Consider the following 25,000-nt stretch of genomic DNA (forward strand, 5'->3'; position numbering starts at 1 on the left):
GGAGCGTCCAGAATCGACCGCCTGTACGTTTCGAGGGCGTATGCCTCCTGTTTTCCGAAGGCCTCCACGCGGCAGGTGTCGTGCACGGACCATCACCTGGTGTGGGCGGAACTCCTTCTGTTCGGAGCCAGGCTCGGCTCCGCGTACTGGCACTTTAACAACCTGCTGCTGGAGGACGAGCGGTTCCGGGACTCGTCGTGTCATTTCTGGACCGGCTGGAGAAGGAAGCGGGGAAGCTTCCCCTCCCTGAGGCTATGGTGGGACATGGGCAAGGCTCATGTCCGCGTCTTCTGTAAGGAGTACGCGAGGGGGTGACTCTTATGAGCAATAAGTGCTCTGTGCAGCCACTGACAGCTCCATTGATTGAAATACAGAAAAAAAAGCTTGCATCTGAGCACCAATTTCAGTCAGAAGTAGACAGCAGAAATTAGGAGTAAAGACCACTATTAGAGCAAGGTCAAGGAGCATTCCCCTGCCCTTCATTCAAGAAGTGGAGGGGGTGGGAAGAAAAAAAGTGAAACATACTCATTGGATCTTCCTTGCAACAAAGATCAGTTTATTGGTTCAATCAATTTGTCCATTATAAATTATAACAAGATTTGAAATACATGTTGCAATTCTCAGGTTCAACAGATGGCATCTCATTTTATAATGATGCAACATATCTACAAATCTTAATTTCATGTGTATTCCTTTTATTTGGATGTACATATTAATATCTTTATGTACTAAACTCTTTAGGACAGTCCTCCACAAACCCATGTGCACAAAAGCTAATCAAGATTACCTTTTCAGATTTGGAGTACAGGCAAGGTAAAAAAAAGTGGTAGCTACATGTAGCAAAAATTGCTGTTTCATTTGGAATAAAATTTGGAATATTGACAGACCAAATCTTTCTCCCTGCTATTCCTTCCCCCCCCCCCCCCCCCCCAAAACATTAAATTTGCACTTTAGTATTAAACCTAGTTTTGGGTACTAAGCTGAAAACATGCCAGAATCACCACCCTATGGGCAAAATAATTTACGATAGTGCAGTATTCTTCATTCATTTCAAACAGATCCTGGTGCTAATAATGTATCCTAAAGTTATGGAAGGTACATTGCTTTTTCTAAAAGGAATTGGGCATTCGAAGAGTTACAGGCATTAAGAATGCTTGCGACAATGAGTCAACTCATCATTAAAACACACCTATCATCTTTGCCAGTGATACAACTGAAAACTAAGCTTCACAAGGCAACTACAGCACTTCAAATTCAGTACTACTAGTATTTTGAAAATAAATATTTCAGTTTCAAAGAAATGTACCACATTTTAAATACTGCTCTCACCTCAGCTTTTTCCAAGGAATCCTTTTATTTACATATGTAAATAAAATTAGAAATCTTTCAAATGTGAAAGAAATATCAAGACAGCAGGTATTTAACCCTTAAAAAAGCTGCTGAATAGTTACTTCTAGATTGCAACCTCAGTTGTGTACCAGCAGAATGAGTTAATGTTACTGCCGCATCCCATAAGGATGGTCTTATCAGTATCACGTGAACTTCTTCCAACTGCATTACAAATGCAACAATTTGGACAATCTATTCCCTATCATTGCTATAAAGAAACAAATACTTTTTAAAAAAAAAAAAAATCACATTCTTCCCCCACCTTTCAAAATCTATCCTTCCTCCTACAGCATCTGCCTTTTAAATGCCACTCAGATTGATTGAATTGACAGATTTGATATATCGTGATGGCCCGATAGTCATCTTGGATTTAAAAGAAAATCTTCAAGATTGATTCCTATCCTGTAATGAAAAGTCAAGAGAATTAGGAACAATTTGGTACAGAGTGTTTATCCAACCTGATAGCCAAGTAACTGCATTACATTTTGTGCAGAAAGACTAACTGTGGTCTTCAGTGGGTCAAAGGTTAACATCTTATAGTAACTGCTGTTCAACTTTGTTTCAATACAATTTTGCTGTCTAAAAAAGTTCAGTCCATGCAATACCAACAATTTCCTCAAGTGTCACAACTTCTGTCTAAAATAATAAAATATACTCTGGTGTAAGGAGATTTGTAAAGTCTAGATATGCTGGTATAATTTTCTTTGTGCAAGTGGTCCTAACTATTGTCATTAATTCAGTGAATGACCAGACTTGACATTTTCCTGTCTGTTGAGGGTAATTGTGGATGGGATTGAGTGTGAGCAAATGCCATTTTCCTTCACATATGCTGCTCTCTTTCTGCCAAATTCTTTCATTCAAAAATCTGAAGAGGACTGCTAATTAGTGGCTCAAATTGATAGAGCTTTGTTGGTACAATATTTGACATACTTTGCTGGTTGGGTAGACGTCATCTACCATGATTAACTCTGAAGAATGTACTACTTAGTCATTCATGAAGTCCTTTTTTGTATAGTGTTGTCAATCTGAAAGGGAAAATTGTGTACACAAAGTTCATATCAAAAACTTTGAACAGCAAGTTGACAGGATCTATTCTCTGAAGTTGTTTCCTGAACTCTACATAGGAAGATTCTTACTCCCTACAGAGAAACTCTTCAAAAAGGAGATTGAGAGGACAGCTCTCATGTAAGGTGCACAATATGGAGAAGGTTTCTACCTCGATTGTTCTTTGCTATTTAAAACACAAGGGCATTATAGTTGACCTCATTTATTATAGGTAGGTACCATCTCCAGGAGGAACATAGGAGAATCCAAGGAAAGCTTCAGCAGCCTCTTGAGCACTGGCTGTAATCAGAAAGTCTTCAGGTGAACTTGCAACTGAGGTTGGAACTGGTTGTTGGGTAAATTCTGGGTCAAAGTGTTGAAGATCAGTTGGTCCAAACTGAAGGAGAAAAAAAAAAGTAATTAAGATGAATGCTTTATTTTTCACAGCATCACAGTAAATAGAGATTACACTCAGAGCATTTGTGCTCAAGACAAATGTATATATGAAATCCTTTCAATGGCTATTCAAACATGATGACCCATTTAATTCAAGTAGGGTACAATCAAACTAACAAAAGAGGGAAACGTATCTGTACACAGCATGGAAAGGCTCAGGAATCTAACTGCAGGCACAGCAGATAAAAGGGACAGTCAATGAAAGACTGATTGTGTTGTACTTAAACAGTAGAGGAACCTCAATTACCTGAAGGACATGGATAGGGAGTATTCATTTGGTTAATCAAATTCTGGATAATCAAATTCCAGATAACACTTTAGCTGAGCATCAGAACCTTGCGATTTTGCCAGATAATTCAATATTCAGCTAATTGAATGCTGGATAAATAGAGATTCCTCCATATGCAAAACAAAGCAAATGAGTTACAGACTGAAATTGGCAGGTCCAAAGATGTAACTGCAAGGAGATCAGGGCTAGAAATATCCAAGGATACACATTCTATCTTTGGGATAGTCATATGGGGACATGGTAGCTGTGTTAGGAAGTAGTAGTGACAAATTTGGAAGGCATAAAATCTGTGGGTAGAGTTGAGGAGTCTCCAAAAGGAAGACTGACAATTGTGAACAGGCCTCGTAGCAGTAGGGAGAGGTGCGGAATAAGTAAATCAAAACGGAAAAGAAAGGCACTATAATTACTAAGTTTGGGGGTGCTTCTACATGCAGGTGGACTGGGAAATGTAGCTTTGCATTTGGTGGAATGTCTAGGAGATTTTTGGTAAAGCCCACTAGGGAAACAGGCAATTCTGGATTCGATGTAAAATGAGACAGACTTGGTGCTTCAGGTCAAGGAACCCCTTGGGACCAGTGGACATAATATAAAGAATTCACCCTGCAGTTTAAGGGAGAGAAGCTGGAATCAGATGCAATTGTATTATATTTGAGTAAAGACTAAGGAAGGAGCTAATCAAAGTTAATTGGATGGGGAAGACAATGGCAGGAGATTTTGCAGCAAGTCAAAAAGGCAAAAATTCATCCCATAGGAGGAAACATACTAAGGGGAAGACAAGGCAAAAGGGACAACATAAAAGATTAGTGGAAAGCTGGAGATTGAGAAAAAAGGATAACTAAACTTTGAGAAGAAGAAATAAGGTAAGCTAGATAGCAAGAAAATTACAACATTTCTAAAGATATCTGACAAAGGTACATGAGCACAAGTGGATATTGGACTGCTGGAAAGGGAGGCTGGACAAGTCATAATGGGAACAAAGCAATGGTAGAGGAGCAGGTATCAGTGCTTTGCATCAGTCTCCAGTGGAAGATACTCACTACACAACAGAACAGAGGTGTATGCAGTGGCCATCCCAAGGAGATGGTGCTGGAGAAGCAGAAAGGTTTGAAGCTGGTTAAAATGGGAAAGGCTTCAGAAATCTGAAGCACAAGTAGTGACTTGGAGTCTTAGTTCAGGATACTCTCAAGATCAATATGCAGGTTCAGTTAGTGTTTAGGAAGATAAATGCAATGCTAGCACTCATTTACAAGAGCAGAGATGTACTGCTAAGGTTGTATAAGGCTCTGGTTAGAGTGCATTTGGAATATGGTGAGCAGTTTTGGGCCCAATATGTAAAGGATAGATGTGCTGGCATAGAAGGGGGTCCAGAGGCTTACATGAATGATGCTAGGGATGAAGGGATCATGAATGGTTGAGGACTCTGAATTCTTGCAAGTACAGACCCGGAGGATGTGGCCAGGAGTCTCATTGAAACTCAGATTACTGAGAGGTCTAGTAGTGTATGTGGAGATGTTATTTCCACCAGAAGAGCCAAGGATTTGTGGCCACAGCCTTAGTGAAGGGATGACCCTTTAGAACGGAGGGGAATTTCTTCAGCTGGGAGTGGTGAATCTGTGGAACTCAATGACTTGGTCTCCACAGCCCTCTGCAACAATGATTCTATTTAAGACAGATAAGTTACTATATTATACTTACATAGGTTACTATATTTTACATCAGGATCAAGTCTCAGCACAACATTGTGGGCCTAAGGGACTGTTCTGTGCTGTACTTTATGTTTAATAATGGGATCAAGGGCTACAGGAAAGGCAGGAGAATGCTTCTCAACCCCCAAAATCAGCCATGATCAAACTGTGGAGCAGTTCAATGAGCCAAATTGCTTAATTCTATCCCCTTTATGGGGATCATTCAATAGAGCTGATGGAAGCTCTCACCCACTGGCCAGAGAACCAGAATGTCAGTTGCTTTTAACGTTGACACTTAACTGCAGTGACTGCCCTTCCTCAGGATCAACACCCCAGTGCTGTACATCCTGCCCTCTAAGAGTTGCTGGTCAGAAACTCTTCACTCCTGCAGTGTCACAGGATAGCTGATGGTTGCTGCACTCACCTGGCTCCCAGGATTTTTGAGTGCCCCAAACTCCTGAATGATGATAGTAGAGAGAATTGTAAGCAAGTCAGTGGACCTGTTATCCAATGCACTTTCCCTTTGGAAACCAATGTCTTATGTGGGACAAAAAGCCCAGCCCACTGCCACATGAATACCAGAAGGACAAACAAAAAAAATTAACTTCTCACTTCAGAACCTTGATTGGTCCAAGAGTGGAAAGGCAAGCAAAGACCAAAACATTGCTGGCAACACCAACGTTTGTTGACCATCCTGAAATGGCCTTGAACTGATTGCAAAGAGTTAGCAAGCTAAGGTGTAATTAAGAGCCAACTGCATGTGATCTGAAGTCACATGTTGATTAGACCAGGTTAACACGCCATTCTTATCTCTATGATAATCTATCCATTAAGTCTAGGTTTGTTGAAGATGTGTTGTCTGACTACTAAAATGCCATAGGAAACAGCACTTCATTTTGGAATGCACTCAAGATACATTCCCACTATATATAATAAGCATGTTCATGAATAGACAAATTGCATCCACATGACAACTAGTCTAACAGGGTAATGTTGGGGTACTGCTTTACTAATGTAGATAATGGTAGCAGAAATTGCAAAATACAGTAAGTTCTTGTAATTGAGAAAAAGATTCCCTTGCATGAATCAGTCACTAAAAATTCATATTGTCAGCTAATATAAGTAATTATTTGCAATAGCTTATCAAAATAATTCTGGCCACAATAAATAGATTATAATTACATTCAGAAATAAAGTCTTAAGTATTCAGGTACTGGGTTGAGAGAAGCTGAGGAAAAAAGCTCTTTTTTAAAAAAAGTTTAATTTTAAAAGAAAAGTCCTGCTTGTTTAGTCTCAAGACTGATGCATTCTTGGTGAATCAGCCTGAGATTGAGATTCCTGATGAGTAGCCACAACAGTTTCCATCCAAAATTAAAAAAAAGCCCTCACAATGCTAACTAAAAGTTGGTATTAGCGTAAAAGATGGCTATTATCTTTCTACACCTTTAAGTGGCAAGTTAAGTGGAAATGATTGTGCATCCAAAACCTAGATCAAATTAGCAGCTATTTGAAAAAGCACCAAGTGTCCCTATGTTGACACCCTTCACTATCAGTGTATTGCACACTTAAAATTTGCAACAATATGCTTATCAATTGATAACTGGAGCAGACATGGTGCCTTACAGCAGTTGATAAATTAGATTGTGCCTCAAATTACTCCTAAAGCACATTAATCTCTTTTACTTTGAAAAAAGTTTCCATAAAATAGCAATACCAAGAATTTACAGCCTGTTTTACTTACAGCAAGCATTGTGCTGCTTACATGGGTTTGCCTGCCAACTGCATGTAGGCAGCAAGTTTACCAAGAACAGAGGCGCACTGAACAGTTGGTCAAATTTGTTAATGAATAGATTCTGGATGAAATGCCATGGTAATCACATTGCAACAAGATGTGAGCAGCTGCTTCAAACGTAGGACCCAATTTTGTCTGATATAAGGAAGACCTTCAAAACTGGTATCTACAACAATTTAGCATGACAGATGAGAGGCAAACAATTAAGGCTAATGCAGAACCTTAGGCTAAAATCATGCAAGGCAGTGTCAGTGCTGAATGGTCTTGTCTTGCTCTCTGGTAAATTATCCATACCAAAAAACCCACTCCATCTCAAACCCAACACATTCCAAACCTGGAAACCCTAACAGCTATAAAGACAGGTGCAGCAAATATGGACACCAGTTGAAAGTCAGGATGGTCTATTTCATTGTTTTAGGTCAAACATCCTGGCATTCCTTCCTATACATGGACTGCAAAAGTTCTAGAAGGTAGATAACCACCAGTTTCAAGTGCAATTAAGGATTGACAATAAGTGTGACCTAGTCAGGAATGCCTGCAAACAGAATAAAAAGCCAATTTGAAGGGAGCCTAGAGTAGCTGAGAGAGAGCTCCACATTTGCAAGAGATTGGAGAAAATGAATTGAGCATCAACCAAATTCCAGTAACCAGTCCTTTGAACCATGTAAAATCCATTAGTGGATCAGAGTCCTGTGTTAAACAAGCATAACAAGGAGAAATATTTCAATTTGAAATAAGATTTAGCAGCTGGAGTGTGTTATTCTCATCTTAAAAAAATTACACCACCCCTTCAATTAGATAATGAATAAGACAACTTGAGCATAAATACTAGGCAAACTTCTCTCACCCTCTCAAAGTACCACTTCAAATCTATTCTCATATCACAAGAATAGCTACTGGAGGAAAGCATAAAAAGCTAAGGAAGCCAAAATTAAAAGTAATTCAAATTGAAGGAAGGGTTTTCTTTTGTAAAGAAAACTGAAGTAACTTTCCTTATTCCGAACCCAAACATACATTTTGACTGGAATAGTGTCAAATATTAGGAGATTCTACTCACCACTGTTGGTACAAATGGAGGAGAGATTTTCTTAGCCACAAGGTCATCCCAATTTATTGGTGAAAAGAATGAATGAAGCTTCAGTTCCATCTGTGGAAGAAAATGACATCCAAAAATAAAGAAAAAAAAGTGATTACAAAATAGGTTAACCAACAAAGGAGGAGTTTATTCAGTGATTGGATTTAGTGGAGGGTTCCCCACAAGGGGGGAACAACTCAATTCCACTTGGACTGACAAGGAACTTATGCCAATAAATGCTCAGCATCTTAAAGGAGAGTCAAAGCCGTCAGGAAAGCAGACGCAGGGTACAAACTAAACTTGCAAATTGAATACACAATCATCATGCAGTAGCTCTTGTGCCTGCATGCTGTAACTGACAGCAACACCACAGGATGGGTCAGGTTTGTGGCTTAAAAATGAAACGGGATGAATTATGTCAATTTGAGTGCAAAGGAAACAAGATACAATTGAGTTACATTCTATTACCAGATACATATCAATATAATGTGACTAATATTTTTAAAAAGTGTTGCCTTGCCTCTGCGAAGTTCTAGCAAAGGGTGCTATGGTTTGCCATTTTAAAAATTTATGAAACAAAACCCTCCCTTCCCCACCCCCAAAACATAAAATACTTACAAAGTCATTCTCTGCCCCCAGTCGCTGCATTCTGTCTTTTTGGAGCAGTCCTATTAAGAGTTCTTGGGCAGAGTTTGAGACATTGGGTTTAAGCTGAAGTGGCTTGTGTAGAATATTGTTGTACATTTCAGCTGTGTTCCGGCTGTAAAACGGGGGCTGAAATACAAAGGATAGGATTAGAACGTGTGCATGCCGACTCAATCAGCTTTTGAATTGAAACGGAGGTTCAATCCATCAAAAAAAAAAAAGGAACAAAAAATGTGAAAGAAAATCAATGTTTGGGGCAGGCAAGAATGTTTTAAAAACCCAAAGCAATGTTATGCTCTGATACAGTTTAATGCAATCCAGTTATTCTCCCTGCACACATTTAGAATCAACTTTAAAAATGCTTCATCTACTCAGTTGCTCCAGTACACATTTGACTGTTCTACATCATGTATTTGGGATTGTGGAGAAATTTTGTAATGTCATGAGCTATACACCACTGAGTTTGTGTGAATAGGGTGGGGTAGATTCTAGAACACTCTAGAAGAACACTGCACAGGATCTTGGACACATGTAGACAAGACATTAAGTAAGGATTAATTTAAAGCCACAAGGCAGAGCTGGTACACCTAGGATCACATGTAGTGAATGTTTAGTATTCGCATATAATGTCTAAGTCAGAGCACAGTGCTTAACGTTATACACTTATAAAGAGGTTTGATTAAAAAAAAGGATTTATAACATCTTTTTACAGCATCCTGTGAATGGTTTGGGATATTCTGAACTGTTGATAATGTTTTAAAAGAGATGTTGTCCAAGGTAGTCTAAATCAGAGCAAAGTGAACTCAAAAGAAAACACTTTTGCAAATTATTTTAGGCTAATCTATTATTCAGAATTAACATTCAGATCTTAGCCAGGAGATTGCTAAATGCCACTTCAAAACACTTCCTGCTCTGGATATTGGATTGAATTCCAACAAGGCAGCTGGGCTCCAGCAAGTGCAGAGCCCAACCTAAGCACAACCAACCTAGTCTTAGCTGCCAAAAAAGAGGAGGTACTCCAGACAGGGGAAACTACCTCAGCTACCTCTCATATCCAAAGAATTGGGGAAAAGAATTTTTTTTTTTACATCTAACAAAAGAACAGACAGGCCCATTGTTTAACCTCTCATCTGAAATATGATACCATGAGCAATACTCTAAGTCCTGTAGTGATTTGCCAGCTTACATTCAGGTCTCTGGAGTGGGACTTCAACCCACAAGCATTTACTGAAAAAAACTTGACCCTCTAATCCAACCATCTGTCCCTCCTGGGAATGCAGGAATCCAGAGTTAAATCTATATTTGCAATTCCAAGGCAAGTAAATACATTAGAGTTCATTTGGCCTTTAAATAAACCCAATAGGTCATGGACAACAAATACCTACCAATCCATACAGCATTTCATACAGCACAGATCCTAGGCACCACCAATCAACTGTTCGATCATAAGATTGCTTCTGTAACACTTCAGGTGCCAAATACTGAAAGACAAGTATTTATATTAGAGGCATTTACAAGATACAAAAGAGCAAGGTATTACAAACTTCAAGTACTCCTCCCTAAGGGCACTGACCTCCCAAACCAAGTCCTAGCTATGATAATTTCAACTGATACTTGACCACTTCATGAATGTTGGCTCCCATCAGGAAATGGAAAGGAAAGTTGACAGTCACATCACTAACAACAACAAATTTAAATAATGTTTTGATTTATGAGGGATCTCCAAATTCTCCAACATAAAACTACAAAAGACTTTAAATACAATTGCTCCAAAAATATGAAGTGGATGATTGAATCAACTATCCTGCAACACACCTCAAAATTCCATAATGTATGCAGAGAGGAAACCATTTGAGATTTGTGGGCTGTTCTGTTAAACAGATACCCAATTTTCCAAACATTGTGCATAAAGGGACTCACTAATATTTAAAAGGACAGCCAATTAGAGGACATCTTTCCCAGTCATTTGCACACATTTGCTTTCCTCAGGATTAATGTGATAGCAAGCCATTGAGGATTGCACTGGAATGCTTGACAGTGGGGAAATTGGTGGAGGCGACAACATAGGTCTAGGTTAAATATACACAAAAATAAGTTGATGCTAGACAGACTGTCAACATGTCCTATCAAGGGCAGATCATGTCTGACAAATTAGTTCTTTCACAAGGGGGACATTGGTAGTGTATGAGGGTAGTGTGTTGATGTTATATACTTGGACTTTCAAAGTATTTGATGTGGTGTTACATGCCAGGTTGGGTAGTAGATTAGAAATGTTTGCATTGAGGGGTCCTTGGCAACATGGATTAGAAGTTGGCTGAAATAGAGGGTAGGTATTGATGGGCATTTCTCAGATGAGTGTAGCTGAAAGTGGTGTCCACCAGGGATTGGTGTTGGAACCTTTACTTTTCTGCTTTATATAAAGTGATTTGGAAATGGGTCTGGAGGGCAAAAATCTCAATTTGCAGACAATACTAAGCTACGAAGAACAGTGAATTGAGAAGATGACACTAAGCAACAAACAAAAAAACGGACATTGACACATTTGATCAAATGAGCAGACACCTGACAGATGAAGTTCAAATGCAGAGAAACAAAGGTAATATATTATTTTGGTAGAAACAGAAAACAGGCTCAAAAATGGTACAACTTTGAGGGGAGTATAAGAACACAAGGATTTTGGGTTCACATGGAGGTGTGAAGGTAGCCAGGCAAGTTGAAACAGTTGTTAAAGCCCATTGTCTCCATTTCTAAACCCAAGAATCCAATGTGAAAGCAAAGTGATGTTATGTCTTTACAAATCATTGGTCAGACCACATTTGAGTATTCAATTCTGGGCACTTTAAGCAATGATGTTCAATAACCCTGTAGGTGGAAAGGAGATTTACAAGAATGGTATCCAACATTCCTCTTTGCTTACATTAAGGAAAGAATTAGAGAAATTGGGCTTATTCTCATTGGAGCAAAGATTAAGAGGTGACCTTTTTGAAATGTTCAAATTTATGAACAATTTTAAATTGCTGTCAGTAACTCAGGGTCACAATTTCAAGACAGTAAACAGGATAGTCAGGAGGGAGATGGGGAGGAGCTGGAAAAAAAACAAGCACAGCAGTCAAGCAGCATCAGAAGACGGACATTTCAGGCAGGACACTTCATCAGGAGCTCAGTCCCCTTTCCCCTCCCTAGTCCCAATGAAGCATCCCACTCAAGACATCAACTCTCCTGCTGCTTGACCAGCTGTGCATCTTTTTCCCAGCTTCACATTTTATCAACTCAGTATTCCCAAAATGAGGAGCTTCTTTACTCAGCAAGTTGGTAGATCAGGAATTCACTGCGGAGTATGGAGGATATATATGAAAGTGATGAATTTAAGGGGTCTCCAAAATTAGGGCTGGAGAACAGGATTAATTGGGTAGCTCTTTCAGGAACCAGTCCAGATATGTTGAGTCAAATGGCCTTTCTTGTACTATAAAACGGATTCTATAATGCCACACCATAGGAAACAGACTTCCTGTCACTTACCTCTGGGGTACCACAAAATGTGGAAGTAGTTCCATTTGGTTCTACTCCTTCTTTGCACAAGCCAAAATCCGTCAGCACTACGTGGCCCTGAGAGTCCAGGAGAATGTTTTCAGGTTTCAAGTCTCTGCATTAAAAACGTGGATGGTTAATAACTTAAATCAATGCAGGAGTACAGATACTTGTAGGTCCTTTGGGGCAGAGAGGGGAAAGAATAGAAAAAAAAGTCCTTAGACATTATAGACAAAAATAACCTCAATTTAGAAAATATGGCTCAAGATAACCCATGGCATAAGAAAGGACTTTAATATGTAAGACAATATTAACTACAAAAAAAAAAACAGGAGTCAGATGTACAGCATGGAAACAGACCCTTCGGCCAATCAGATATCCCAACCCAATCTGGACCCACCTGTCAGCATCTGGCCCATATCCCTCCAAACCTTTCCTATTCATATACCCATCCAAATGCCTCAAATATTGCAATTGTACCAGCCTCCTCCACCTCCTCTGGCAGCTCATTCCATACACACCACCTGTGTATAAGAGACCTAAGGGGCATGAAAAAGTTGCCCCTCAGGTCTCATCTTTCCCCTCACCCTAAACCTACGCCCTCTAGACTCGCCGACCCCAGGGAAAAGATTGTATTTATCCTATCCATGCCCCTCAATTTTGTAAATCACTATAAAGGTCACCCCTCAGCCTCTGACACTAGGGAAAACAGCCCCAGCCTGTTCAGCTTCTCCCTGTAGCTCAGATTCTTCAACCCTGGCAACATCCTTGTAAATCTTTTCTGAACCCTTTCAAGTTTCACAACATCTTTCCAATAGGAAGGAGACCAGAATTGCACGCAATATTCCAGTGGCCTAACCACTGTCCTGTACAGCCACAACATGACCTCCCATCTCCTGTACTCAATACTCTGACCAATAAAGGAAAGCATACCTTCTTCACTATCCTATCTACCTGCGACTCCACTTTCAAGGAGCTATGAACCTGACCTCCAAGGTCTCTTTGCTCAGCGACACTCTCTAGGACCTTACCATTAAGTGTAGAAGTCCCAAAATGCAGCACTCTCGCATTTATCTGAATTAAACTCCATCTGCCACTTCTCAGCCCTTTGGCCCATCTGGTCCAGATCCGGTTGTAATCTGAGAACCCTCTTTGCTGTCCACTACACCTCCAATTTTGGTGTCATCTGTAAACTTACTAACTGTACCTCTTATGCTCGCATCCAAATCATTTATGTAAATGACAAAGTAGAGGGCCCAGCACCAATCCTTGTGGCACTCCACTGGTCACAGGCCTCCAGTCTGAAAAACAACCCTCCACACCACCCTGTGTCTACTTTTGAGCCAGTTCTGTATCCAAATGGCTAGTTCTCCCTCTATTCCATGAGATCTAACGTTACTAAGGACAAGCAGCAAGAAATACTGCATATATTGGAGATCAAATAAAAGAATTGAGAAACGCAACAGGTCTAGCAGCATCTGTGGAGAGAGAAAGAGAAAATAGAGTCCAGTGACTCTTCAGAACTGTTCCCAAAAAAAAAAATGATATGGGACACAAAAGTTAGCTGCTCCTGTCCACAAATTCCGCCAGACCTGCTGAGTTTCCACATCACTTCCTGTAAGATAAAGAGGTCACCATTTCAGTCTTGGACAGGAAAGCTTATACAAGGTTGAAGTGTCAGGTTGGTTGTGATTTCCCATCCACTCAAACTTAGAACACAAATTCTGGGTAGGATGGTAATTTGTAGCACCATTTGCAAATATGGAGGATAATTTTATAACAACTAACAAGAAAACCTATAGAATCAGGTGAAATGGTTTCACATTCCTCCAAATGACAGTCACTGTTTAATTGTAAATTGTCCCCTCCCACAAACTGGTGTTCAAATCAATGCTAAACCTAAACAACTGGACTAAAATTGCCATCTTTGATCCAGTAATGGAAGAACGATTTCTGAACCAAAGAGATATCAGCTGAATGACCACTTTCATCTAAATTAACCTTGACGCACAAGTTATTCATAACTTAAAATGAGGCTGTTGGACTCAGATTTGCATGTAATGTATTTTCTATGGTATGCAGCCTGTAAATACCCTAAAACAGGTCAGCATTTTAGCATTAATTGTTAAAATTAACTGGTCAGCCCACAGCTTCATCAAGGAGGTACAATCACTCAATTGCACGAAGTAAAAGTTTTAGCTTTACATGTACATTTAAAAACTGTTGGTTACAGTCACATACCTGTAAACAATATGCAGGGAATGGAGGTAGCCTAGAGCACTGGCAATCTCTGCAGCATAAAACCTTGCTCTGGGCTCCAGGAACACATGTTCCCGTTGAAGGTGATAGAACAACTTTTTAAAAAAAAAAAGAAAAAAAGTTAATATTCCAAACATTTACCATGATTGGTATAAAGCAGCACGGTGGCTCATTGGTTAACATGATGCCTCACAGCAACAGGGACTTAGGTTCAATTCCAACCTTAGTGCAAACTATCAGACAGTTGCCATTCTCCCCCTGTCTGCAGGATTTCCTCCACAATCCAAAGATGGAGGTCAGGTGACTTGGTCATGCTAAATTGCCAAGTCAGGGTTAAATATAGGGTAGGGAAATGGGTCTGGGTGGGTTACTTTTTGGGGGGAGGGGGGAAAATGGAAGTGGACTGGTTGGGCCGAAGGGCCTGTTTCCATACTGTAGGGAATCTAATCAGCTGCTTGCCGAAGATAGGATACACCACACTGAATGGTCAAAAACACTAACACTGCAGGAAAACAAAGTTTTAATATTTTCACCCCAGCCCCTAGGTACAGTATGCAAAGTACTACTTGTCTCTGGGACTCAGTACATGTGACAATGATACATCCAATCAAACACTTCCACCTTATCTAATGTACCTCCCGTACGTATCCTGTTATAACACCAATGGCGCACGCACGCACACTTCTGATTAGAGGGAAAAATCTGTCCTAACCCCAATAAGGAAGAGGGAGAAAAGCAATTTGCCTATCTACACAGACTGAAATTTGCCCAGAGATACTGAGGATAAAGAGAATTTTCCCAATGTACCATGCAATGCTCATAGGAAAACTGAGTGTGCAAGCGCCTGCTTCAAAGTGGTAGCAGAAAGAGAATGGAGTAACTGAGAAAGTGATTTGAGTTAATTTGCAAATCAAGTACTCAGTTGAATAGGATTAGTTTAAATGGTCTTGCATCATATCAAAAAAATGTGAAGTCACAAGCAACTGGCATCCTTAAAACAAAAAACACAAAATGATCAAAGTAAAAAATCTGTGTCACTGGGTTGTTTGCAGAGGATATTGCAGCCAACCTTAAAATTTGCTAGCTGGAAATTCTCAAAATGCCATCAGGAATCAGAATAAGTATTCCATGCAGGGATCTAGCCAAAGTCAGTTTATCAAGACACATCCTAAGACACCAACCCAAATGGCTTAGCAAAATAACTGGTATGGATAAGCATTAGAAGAGTGCGATATTAAGGGCTTATTTTTAATGCTACAAGCAGTGAAATACTTTTGTGAAATCTACTTACCTCACCACCATTCACATAGTCCAGGACAAAGTAGAGTTTGTCTGTAGTTTGAAAGGAATAGTGAAGCCCTACTAGGAAAGGGTGCTTCATATTTTTCAAAAGGACACTGCGTTCAGCCATGATATGTTTTTGCTGAGAAGGAAATACAAACATTTAGCCAGGTGTTGAAACAGTATAATTGTAATTGATAATTTGGGGCAAAAAAGTTTCAGTGGAACAATAAGTCAGCTGACCTAGACAGGGGTTTGAGCAATTTTTGGCTCATTTCAGCAGCCCTATTTAAAACAATGGGACTTTCTGCTTGAGTAATGTTGGAGTATGCTAAGCCAAGGTTTAGGAAGTGCAGCTCTTCCAGTCTCAACCATTTGTTTGATGGCCACCAGAGGTCAGTAACAATAACTGCCTCCTCTAATGGAGGGAGATCTGAAGATTGTTGCTTCATGCAGCATTGGAGAAGTGATTGAGAAATACAGGTTTAACCTTGACATTCTATGGTCGTCCAACATTAATAGTTTTAGAGTGAACCTAAAAGAGGAATTATTGTCCCAAACTCTCCATCATCCCTCTATCACTTCTTCCTACAATCAATCATTCTTAAAAAAGTGATGAAAGCTCACCTCTTTCTTCTTCAGAATCATCTTCTTCTGCAAAACTTTTACTGCAAAATATTTCTCAGTTTCTTTGTGCTTGGCAAGAAGTACCTAGAAAGAAGGACACCCATTGTCAAATTGCATGATTCAGAAATTCATCTTTCCATTATAAATTAGATTATATTAGATTACTTATGTGGAAACAGGCCCTTCAGCCCAACAAGTCCACATTGACCCTCCGAAGAGCAACCCACCCAGACCCATTCCCCTACATTTACAATTTAGCATGGCCAATTCACCTAACCTGCACATTTTTGGACATATTAAGACAGATTAAAGCATTAGTTATAAAATTTAGTGACTGAAAGAACACTAATGATGCCTTTTAAACTGTATTAAACAACAATCAGAATCTTGCACTAACCTTTCCAAAGCTGCCTTTGCCAATTATTCGGAGGTAGTCAAAGTCTGAAGGCTTCACACTGTATGTACAAAGAAATTTTAATCAGGAAAGTTAGATTCCTAAACAGCTACTCAATGGTGATAGATTGTAGATCAAAAAACAGCTGCTCTTTAAAGATCATTCTATCAGGGTCCTTAGTGTCTTCTGAGACTTTCAGCAGGAATTTAATTTTAAACTATCTCAACCAACAATAAAACCTCTGACAAAGCAGCACTCCATTGTTACTATTTGATTTGAGCCCAGAAGCTTATGGGTTTGTTAAAATGGACACGATGTCAACCATTGGACCAAAATATACATATTTCTAAACATAGAAAGCAGTATTCAACAGTCTTACCTATATGTTGTAGAAAGGTCAAGTTCTTCTGAACCAAGGCTCGACTGCAGTGAAATAATGTTTAAATTGTTAGGCTTGCTATTCAGATGACAATATGCACTTTAAAATTTTATTTTAAAAAAAAACTTAAGACACATACTCACTCTGTTAGAATTACAATAGGCATCCGCTTCATCTGGCTGGCTTTGGTCAATTTGTAAGAAAACCCGAACATCAGGGCTACAAAATATATACACGAGTGTTTCAGTTTCAAGATGAATAGAATACTAGAAACAGACAACATCCTGAGTTTTAAACACTGACCAAACACAGGTTATATTAAAAAGGCAAAACAAGTGGACTTTCTGATTAATGACACTGAAAAATTCTATTACTTTCAGGCACACTTTCCCAATCGATATTAAAGTCATGGCCTGAGAGAGGCGCTATCTCCCAGATCTCTGCGTGATTAGTAATTCCAAACTTGTGATAGCATGAGCCAAATGAGCAAGGTTTGATTTGGGTGCTGTATATTTAAAAGTACAATCTCTCAACAAAAACACGTTGACATTGAAGTATTTCAAAAGCAATACCCATCAGTTGAAATGCAGTCAGTGCAGTGGACAGGGCAGCTATTTTGCATAAGCTAGCTCCCAAAAGTTTGAATGACAAGTTTTGTTTTGGAATACTGATTAAGCAGCAGCTTTGGATAGAAAACAGAGCGTCCTCTTCCTCAAAGTGTAATATTCTGGGATGTCTGATTTATACCTCACCCAACAGACACTAGCCTTGCATCACGTATTGGTTTCAACGAAAGATTAACCCAAAACACAGAGGATTTTGTTTCAATAAAAGTCGCAGTATCAGACTAGAAACATTAGCTCAACTCTTTACTCAAATCGTGCCAGACGCGAGTTTCCTCAGCGCTTTTGCTTTAATTTGAGGATTAAGATTACTAGTAAACTGAAGTTAAAATAAATAAAAGCACTTACTGCTGGCAAATCTGTGGGTTAGAGACCAATTTCTGTATGAAGTCATTCAAGCCCATTTTACGTTGCTTTATAAATGCTGGGGGTAAAAAAAATAAAATGCCATCAAAACTCACTTTAAAAAGATTCAAATCCTTCCACTGTGGTCAAATCTATTAAACTTAACACCATCCTGACGAACTTGGAGGCTATCATTTAGAATTCATGATACACAGTTTAACGCTTAGAGGAAGGAATGTTCATTATAATACATTACGCAACTGATTCTGCCAATTCATGATTCATGGGAAAGGCTGGGAGGTTGCATATCACTTAGGTTACAGCAACATGCAGTTTCACACAACGCGATTAAGAAACAATCGAAGTCCCCAAACTACAATACATCGGTTTTAAAATACTAATGAACTGAGTTGACCAAAAGGATACAGACATTTCCAACACTTCCGTACATCAGAACCATCTTGTTCAGAAGGAGATATTTAAATAGTAAGTGATCGGTTTGGCAAATCTGCGATAGATCCGTTACAGTCAAGTACTGACAACTCCCATTTCCTAATAGAGGGGCGCTGACCTTTTTATTTAAGTGCGGCAACTATTTTATATACTGTACACACAGGACTAAACGTAACATACCAGTTAGAAATACAACGATGCCTCTCATTTTGGAATAGGTGAAGTCACTTGCGGTTTCAGTCACGGCCATGTTAGTATCAATCCACAGGAGCACTCGGGCCGACAGCAATTGGATAGAATGGGAACGGGATGGTGCGTGCAATTAATCGCTTCCAAATTTAAGCCGGCCTCTCCTACCACCTGGGACCGGCGGACTGAACATCGGGCCTCGCCTGGAGTGCCCTTCTTATAGCTGTGCAGAGAGAACCGCTTCCCCCGCCCCCTTCCTGCGTCACCATCGTTACTGCGGCAACCGCGCTCCTGAGGCAACGGTAGGTGCGGGGCTGTGGGGATTCTCGCCCAATAGACACAGACGATTGGTTGGTCGCTCGCAATTGGCAACACCACGTTCGAATCGCTTCTCTCTTTGAAACATCAATCAAGTGAGGCTCGTGAATGGCATGCGGAAATCCTCCCTCCCCTGGGGACAAGTGTCTGGTCACAAAACCCTGAAAGTCTAAATGATTTAAGGTTTGCGTAAAGATTTGTAGTTCAGGTGCCGGTTGTCGTAGTTCTGGGTATGTTCTCCGAGTTGGGAAGTTGATTTGAAAACGTTTCTTTCCCTTTCTAGGTGACATCCCTCCTGTGCAGCGCTGCTGAGGCTCCAAAGCACTGAAGATGAACATATCGGCGAACATTCCCACAATTCGAATCTAATGATTTACAAAAAGAAACTGCTGGAAAAACTCAGCAGGTCTGACAGCATCTGCAGAAGTTCTGAAGAGTCTCGAAATGTTAACTCTGCTTTCTGTCCCCAGATGCTGCCAGACCGCTGAGTTTCTCCAGCAATTTTTGTTTTCAGATCTCCAGCATAGTCATTTCTTTCATTATAAAGATTTATTCTTGACTGCAGTTCAGAGTATTTAAATAAGGCCATCGAGATACTAGTTAGCCAACCCTGGCTCACAAACACATCTTGTTCTCAAATTGAAGGCTGCAGGTGTCAGGAAGCGGGAATTGCTGGGTCTATTTGAATGGAATACCGAAACTCGAGGATCGATCCCTCGAACAACATAGATTTATCTTTCCAGCAATGTCAATTTTGGGTTTACAGCAATTCCCAGCACAATTTTTTTGCATAATTCGCAGGGTGAGCGTGCGAGACTGTTAAGACCATAAGACATAGGAGTGGAAGTAAGGCCATTCGGCCCATCGAGTCCACTCCGCCATTCAATCATGGCTGATGCGCATTTCAGTTCGCACCAATTTACACGTGGATACAGGAGCTGTGTTTATTTTGAAGAGATCTTGAAAAGAATAGGCCACGCTCATCAATTCAAAGGTTCGAGGCGGTTTATAATCATGGTAATACCATCATTGCAGAAAACGCCAGACAAATCAATTTCAAAGTAGCTCACGGTTTGCACCAGTAGAAAAACCGCGGAAAATAAAAAAGAACATTGAAAACAAATCAGAGCAAAGGAGCAGTTGTACGTCGGTTCAAAGTTTATCGCCCACTGCACTGTTTTCATTCATCGGAAAACTAAGCTGATTAAACTCAAGAAGATTAACACAGGTACATCCGGTTGTACTGCATAAACACACAGCCCATGTGTGTAAGAATAAGCAAATCTTAATGGAAATCAGTAGAACGTTATGGTGCAGAAGGCCATTCAGTCTTCGAAAGGGCTATTCAAACAAACAATCACTCCTAACCCAAAACCCCGCACAATTATGCCCTCCAAGTGGCTGTTCAATTACCCTTCTTCAAAACAAACGACTGGTTACAGGGTGCTGCACCTATAATGCTATGCACTCATATTATTTTGTGTTTTGCATGTGCATGCAGCTCCCAGTAGGGGATCATTTTAAGTTAACCAGTCTGAATGGAGAGGAGATTAAGGGGGAAGGGCGTGAGTCATTCTCGGATGCCGCTGACATTTAAGAATTCGAAAAACATAAATGCAATACTGAAGACACGCCTGTAACAATTTGAAAACTTGCGGGCAAAGTACGTTTATGTGTTGGCAGCCGTTTCCATTCAGACAGCTCGAGGATGGAAATTTACTGAGAGGTTGAGTAATCAAAAAAAAAACCCGAAAAATACTTCATTACTGAAGGTCAAACTGCAGTTCAGACGGAAGTGCATTAAAAGTCCCCCGAGGATTTAATGTTCTTTATTGATGCAGATTGGATTAACCAGTTGCTGACCAGTTCAGTGCCAAAAGCCTCCTCAGATACCACAGTCAACAGAAAATCTGTAAAACTGCGCTCATTTTTACCCAAACACGTTCGTAACTGATAATGTGTGCAATCATCGAGACCACATTTAATAACCTTAGAACCAACGCACCGCGAATTCGAGGTGAAGTCTCTATTTTTTTTCTTTTTTTTTCCTTTTTAACCCCCACACTACCACCTAAGTGCGGTAGTGCTTATTTTATCCCCAGCACCCATGGTGTGGTGAAGTCTCTATTGGATGTTCCAGCAATTATGAAATGATTCCGCTTCAAACGATGTGCGATTGCCACAACCAGAGAATGCAAACTGCCAATTAAAAAAACAAGCTGATTTTCCAGCATTAGTTCTGAGTGCCTTCATTTTAAACTAAAACGCATCAATGCAACGTTCGATGTAAAATACAATTCTCACCAACGAATGAGGCTTTTCCATTTGCTGTTTTCGTGCTTGTTTCTTCCAGATCAACCCTCTGTACCGCTCGTGTTGCTTCCCGCTTGTTGATATTATGTAAAGCACACGTTACTCGACGGATCGCCAGCAGTTCACGGGGTTTTTTTTATTTCACTTTTACTTAGTGGGATGTGGGCGTCACTGGCCAGCATTTATTGCACGTCCCTAACTACCCTTGAGAAGGTGGTGATGAGCTACCTTCTTGAACCGCTGTTGGTTGACTACTCCAGGCTTTTAACCCAGCAGTAGTGGAATAACCGAGATATTTCCAAGTCAGGCTGGAGGGGAACTTGCACGTGATGGTGTTCCCATTTATCTGTCCTTCGAGACGGATGTGGTCATGGGTTTGGAAGGTGCTGTCAAGGATCTTTGAATTTCTGTATTGCATCTTGTCGACAGCACACACTGCTGCTACTGAGCCATTTAGATTACCCAAATAAAAGGTGTCACATTCAATTTAACATGGTGAAACATGGATATTAGTAGTAATTTAGGAAAAGTAACAGAGAAGCTGACTTTTGTATAAACTATATTTACATGTTGGATAAAAGCAAGATGCTGGGAAACAAACAAAACAAAGTGCTGGAGAAACTCAGCAGGTTTGGCAGTTAATGTTTTGAACCTGACCTGAAATTCTAGACAATGGGAAAGTAAATAGGGGTGAGACTACTTTGTGTCGCTTTCAAAGAGCTGGGAGAGGCATAATGGACCAATTGGCCTGCTGCTGTGCTCATTGACAGACAGTCCACATGTCAATGTAAAATTCTGCATTGGGCCAGAGGAGTGGACTTCCCTGTCACTGTTCAGGTTTTATTAGATAATCAGAACACAATGAATGTCAGAAGATAAGAAATAGGATCAGGAGTTAACTATTTGGTCTATTGAGCCAGCCCTGCCATTCAATAAAATCATAGCTGATCTGCTGTAGGCCTCAACTCTCTTACATAGCAGCTCATCGTAGCCATTAACTGTCAAAGTTCAAAAATCAATTACCTCCTTTTTAAATACTTTCACTGATCTAGCCTTCACAAATGCTTGAAAGGGGTAAAGAAATTAAGTCATTCACTACTGTTTGGAAGAAGAAATTGCTTTATGTGTCAGTTCAAATGAGTATCCCCTTATTCTGTAATAATGTTCCTTAGTTTGAGATATCATTATCAGAAACACCTGTCAACATCTTTCCTGTGAAGTCTCCTCAGAATCTTGTATGTTCCAATAAGATCACTCTTCACTCTTCTAAACTGAATGAATAAAGACCAAACCTCTGTAATCATTCTTGGTAAGTCAGCCTAGTTAATCTCTTTTGAAATGCCTCAATGCCAGTATATCCTTCCTTAAAGTAGAGGCCAAAGCTGTATATAGTACTGCAAGTGTGGACTGACCATATGTGGTACAGTTGTAACAAGACTTCCTTCTTAAATATTTGAAGGTTTCTGTATCTACCACCCTTGAAGAAAGTGAGTTCCACATCCATCACCTCTATTCTAAACCTTCAACCCCTTTCCTTATCTACCTTAAAAATGCCTCAAGTTGTCTTTCCCATCACCCTCATATCCCAGTCAGATCACAAATACACCTCAGTCAGAAGAGGGAATTGAACTCTGAGTTACTAGGATCAATCTAATCGAGCAACTATCTAGCCAACTGAGCCACCTGACAGTTGTTAGAAGTACTTGTTAAAATTGCCATTTTCTTGGGAGTATTACTTGTGACTGACCTCCTTAGCTACCAAAAGGGAATAGAAAACTTGTAGTCTATAAATGGAAAAAAAACTAACATTAAAAAGAATAATTTCTGATGAAGGGTTACTGGACTTGAAATGTCTACTCTGTTTTCTTTCCATAGATGCTGCCCGACCTGCTGAGTTTCTCCTGAAATTTTGGTTTTTATTTGTTTATTGTCAATAAAGTCAGCTTCCAATCTATGATCTGAGTCATCCAGTATTACCATCAAGTTGGATCAGAATATTAGCAGGAAAATGTGCCCATGTCAGTCTAAAATTTCAAAATACTTCAGCGCAGATATGTCTTTGTGCATGAGTTGCAGAAAGCTAGTATGCAGGTGCAGCAGGTAATAAGGAGGGCAAATAGAATTTTGGCGCTTATTACTAAAGGAATGAAGTATAAAAGTAGGCATGTGTTATTGCAAGTGTACAAGTATTGCTGAGACCACTTCTGGACTACTGCTTATGGTTTTGGTCCCTGTACTTGACATAGGATGTAACTGCGTTGGAGACAGTTCAGACAAATTTCACTAGATTAGGACTTGAAAGGTTTGTCTTATGAGGAAAGATTGAGCAGTTAAGGTCCCTAATGCTAGAGTTTTGAAGAATGAGAGTATATTTAATTGAAGTACAAGATGCAAAAGGGGGATTGACAAAGAAGAAATAGAGTGAATGCTTTCCCTTGTGGGGAAATTTAGAATGAGAAATCATAACTTTAGGCTAAGAGGTGATATTTAAAATAGAGATGAGGAATTACTTCTCCCAAAGGGTTGTGAATCTGTGGAATTCAATATCCCAACGTGCATGGATGCTGATATATTGAATAAATCCAAGAAGAAGATAGACAGATTTTCAATCAGTATTGGATTAAAGGGTTATGGGGAGTGGGCAGGAGAGCTATGTTGAGGCTGAGATGAGATCAGCTATGATGATATTAAATGGTGGAGAGCAAGTTCGAGAGGTTGAAATTGCCAACACCTTATATTCTTATGTCTGCAAGTTCCTTTGCTGAGTCAAGGTCAGAGTTTCTTTTCTGCAGCTTGACCAGAGGTGAACCAAATGTTCACTTCAACAGTAAACAGCAACTAGACCTTGTAACCTTAAAAGGTCATGCAACTACATACCAGCAGAATCCATTGTTCCTCAATGGACACTGCTTTTGTCCTTGTAAAGCTTAGCATACAATGAACCATTTGAAACTGGAATGCAAAACAAGGTCTTCAGTCTCATATTTCAAATGTTATTATAGATGCAAAAAAATTTAAAATTCCACTGTACTCTTTTCTAATATTGGAATCTTGTTCTACTCTTGGTTCTCCAACCTGTAAAATGACCAATACACACACACACATGCACAATTGTTAAAAATATGCAGTAATGGCAGATTTATTTTCACAGTTGGAAGATCCTTAATTAACACACAGCTTCATAAATGTTTGATTTCTTAATGATCTTGTGGCGGTTTCAAAAGGTATTTTCCTTAACTCTTCTGCTTGTTGAACTTCATCTATCACATCAGTAGATGAGTTGAGCTGTAATAGCTTCTATAGTTTGTAGCCACTATTCAGCAATTTCTGCATGTGGCTACATGTTTTGTGGGGAAGAATACTTAAAAGTTGGAAAACTCTTGCGTTCGGCAGGTACTAATTAATGCTGAAAAGAGCATATCTTATATTTATACTACACCACTTACACTAGTTTTTACCTTTAAGAACATCATTTTCACCAAGTGTAAATTTCTGAGAATATCCTTCCTTGCATCTTTCAAAGAAACTAGAATGATGCACAAAAGTAAACAAAGCAGCTAACCTATTCAAAGGTTAAAACAAGGAATGCAGAATAAACACATTGGGGTCATCATCTGGAAAGACTCCCAGAACAGTTGATAGGCACTGAGAGAATTAAAGTGCAGAGTAGACATGTAAATAATATTACTTAATTTTATAAATAACATTTCTTAAATGGCTAAGCACCTTCATGGTTTTGACACTCTAAAATTTAATGTGGAGGAGTGGTGGGACATTAACCGAAGGACACGGGCGGAGAGTATTTTGTTCGGTTAATCGAATTCCAGATAATGGAATGCCGGATAATATTGTTTAGCCAAGCACAGGACCTTACAATCTTGCCAGATAATCCGATATTCAGATAATCGAATGCCCG

General features: G+C 39.7%; 1 protein-coding gene across 4 annotated transcripts; it reads right to left on the minus strand.

Moving 5' to 3' along the window:
• Nucleotides 1-535: 535 nt before the first annotated feature.
• si:ch211-195b13.1 (STKc_SGK domain-containing protein) lies at nt 536-21,267 on the minus strand. Of its 4 annotated transcripts, none has more exons than XR_006315625.1 (14): nt 18,445-18,640; nt 17,815-17,890; nt 16,987-17,062; nt 16,844-16,887; nt 16,468-16,525; nt 16,071-16,154; nt 15,454-15,585; nt 14,145-14,257; nt 11,895-12,018; nt 9,761-9,856; nt 8,349-8,504; nt 7,713-7,802; nt 2,606-2,830; nt 536-1,791 (listed from the first exon to the last, which is right to left on the minus strand). XR_006315625.1 is itself a non-coding variant. In XM_043717353.1 (14 exons), exons 1-14 carry the CDS (start codon nt 18,512-18,514, stop codon nt 1,787-1,789), a joined length of 1,281 nt encoding a protein of 426 aa, XP_043573288.1. In that variant the 5' UTR covers nt 18,515-18,640; the 3' UTR covers nt 536-1,786. The 4 variants fall into 4 exon arrangements, 3 of the variants coding, with proteins under 3 accessions (XP_043573288.1, XP_043573290.1, XP_043573287.1); XM_043717353.1 differs by having other exon boundaries at nt 2,674-2,830; XM_043717355.1 differs by lacking the exon at nt 18,445-18,640 and adding an exon at nt 21,076-21,267 and having other exon boundaries at nt 536-2,830.
• Nucleotides 21,268-25,000: the final 3,733 nt, after the last annotated feature.

Source organism: Chiloscyllium plagiosum, chromosome 27, assembly GCF_004010195.1.
Source record: "Chiloscyllium plagiosum isolate BGI_BamShark_2017 chromosome 27, ASM401019v2, whole genome shotgun sequence".
Lineage (NCBI taxonomy): Eukaryota > Metazoa > Chordata > Chondrichthyes > Orectolobiformes > Hemiscylliidae > Chiloscyllium > Chiloscyllium plagiosum.

Excerpts from the sequence above, each read along its gene's own strand:
- si:ch211-195b13.1 (XM_043717352.1), bottom strand. The coding sequence starts at position 18,514 with ATGGCCGTGACTGAAACCGCAAGTGACTTCACCTATTCCAAAATGAGA. Across the intron at positions 17,063-17,814 it reads AACCCACAGATTTGCCAGCA|CCCTGATGTTCGGGTTTTCT; the intron begins GTAAGTGCTTTT and ends TATATTTTGTAG. Across the intron at positions 8,505-9,760 it reads ATGAAATGCTGTATGGATTG|CCCCCGTTTTACAGCCGGAA; the intron begins GTAGGTATTTGT and ends TTTGTATTTCAG.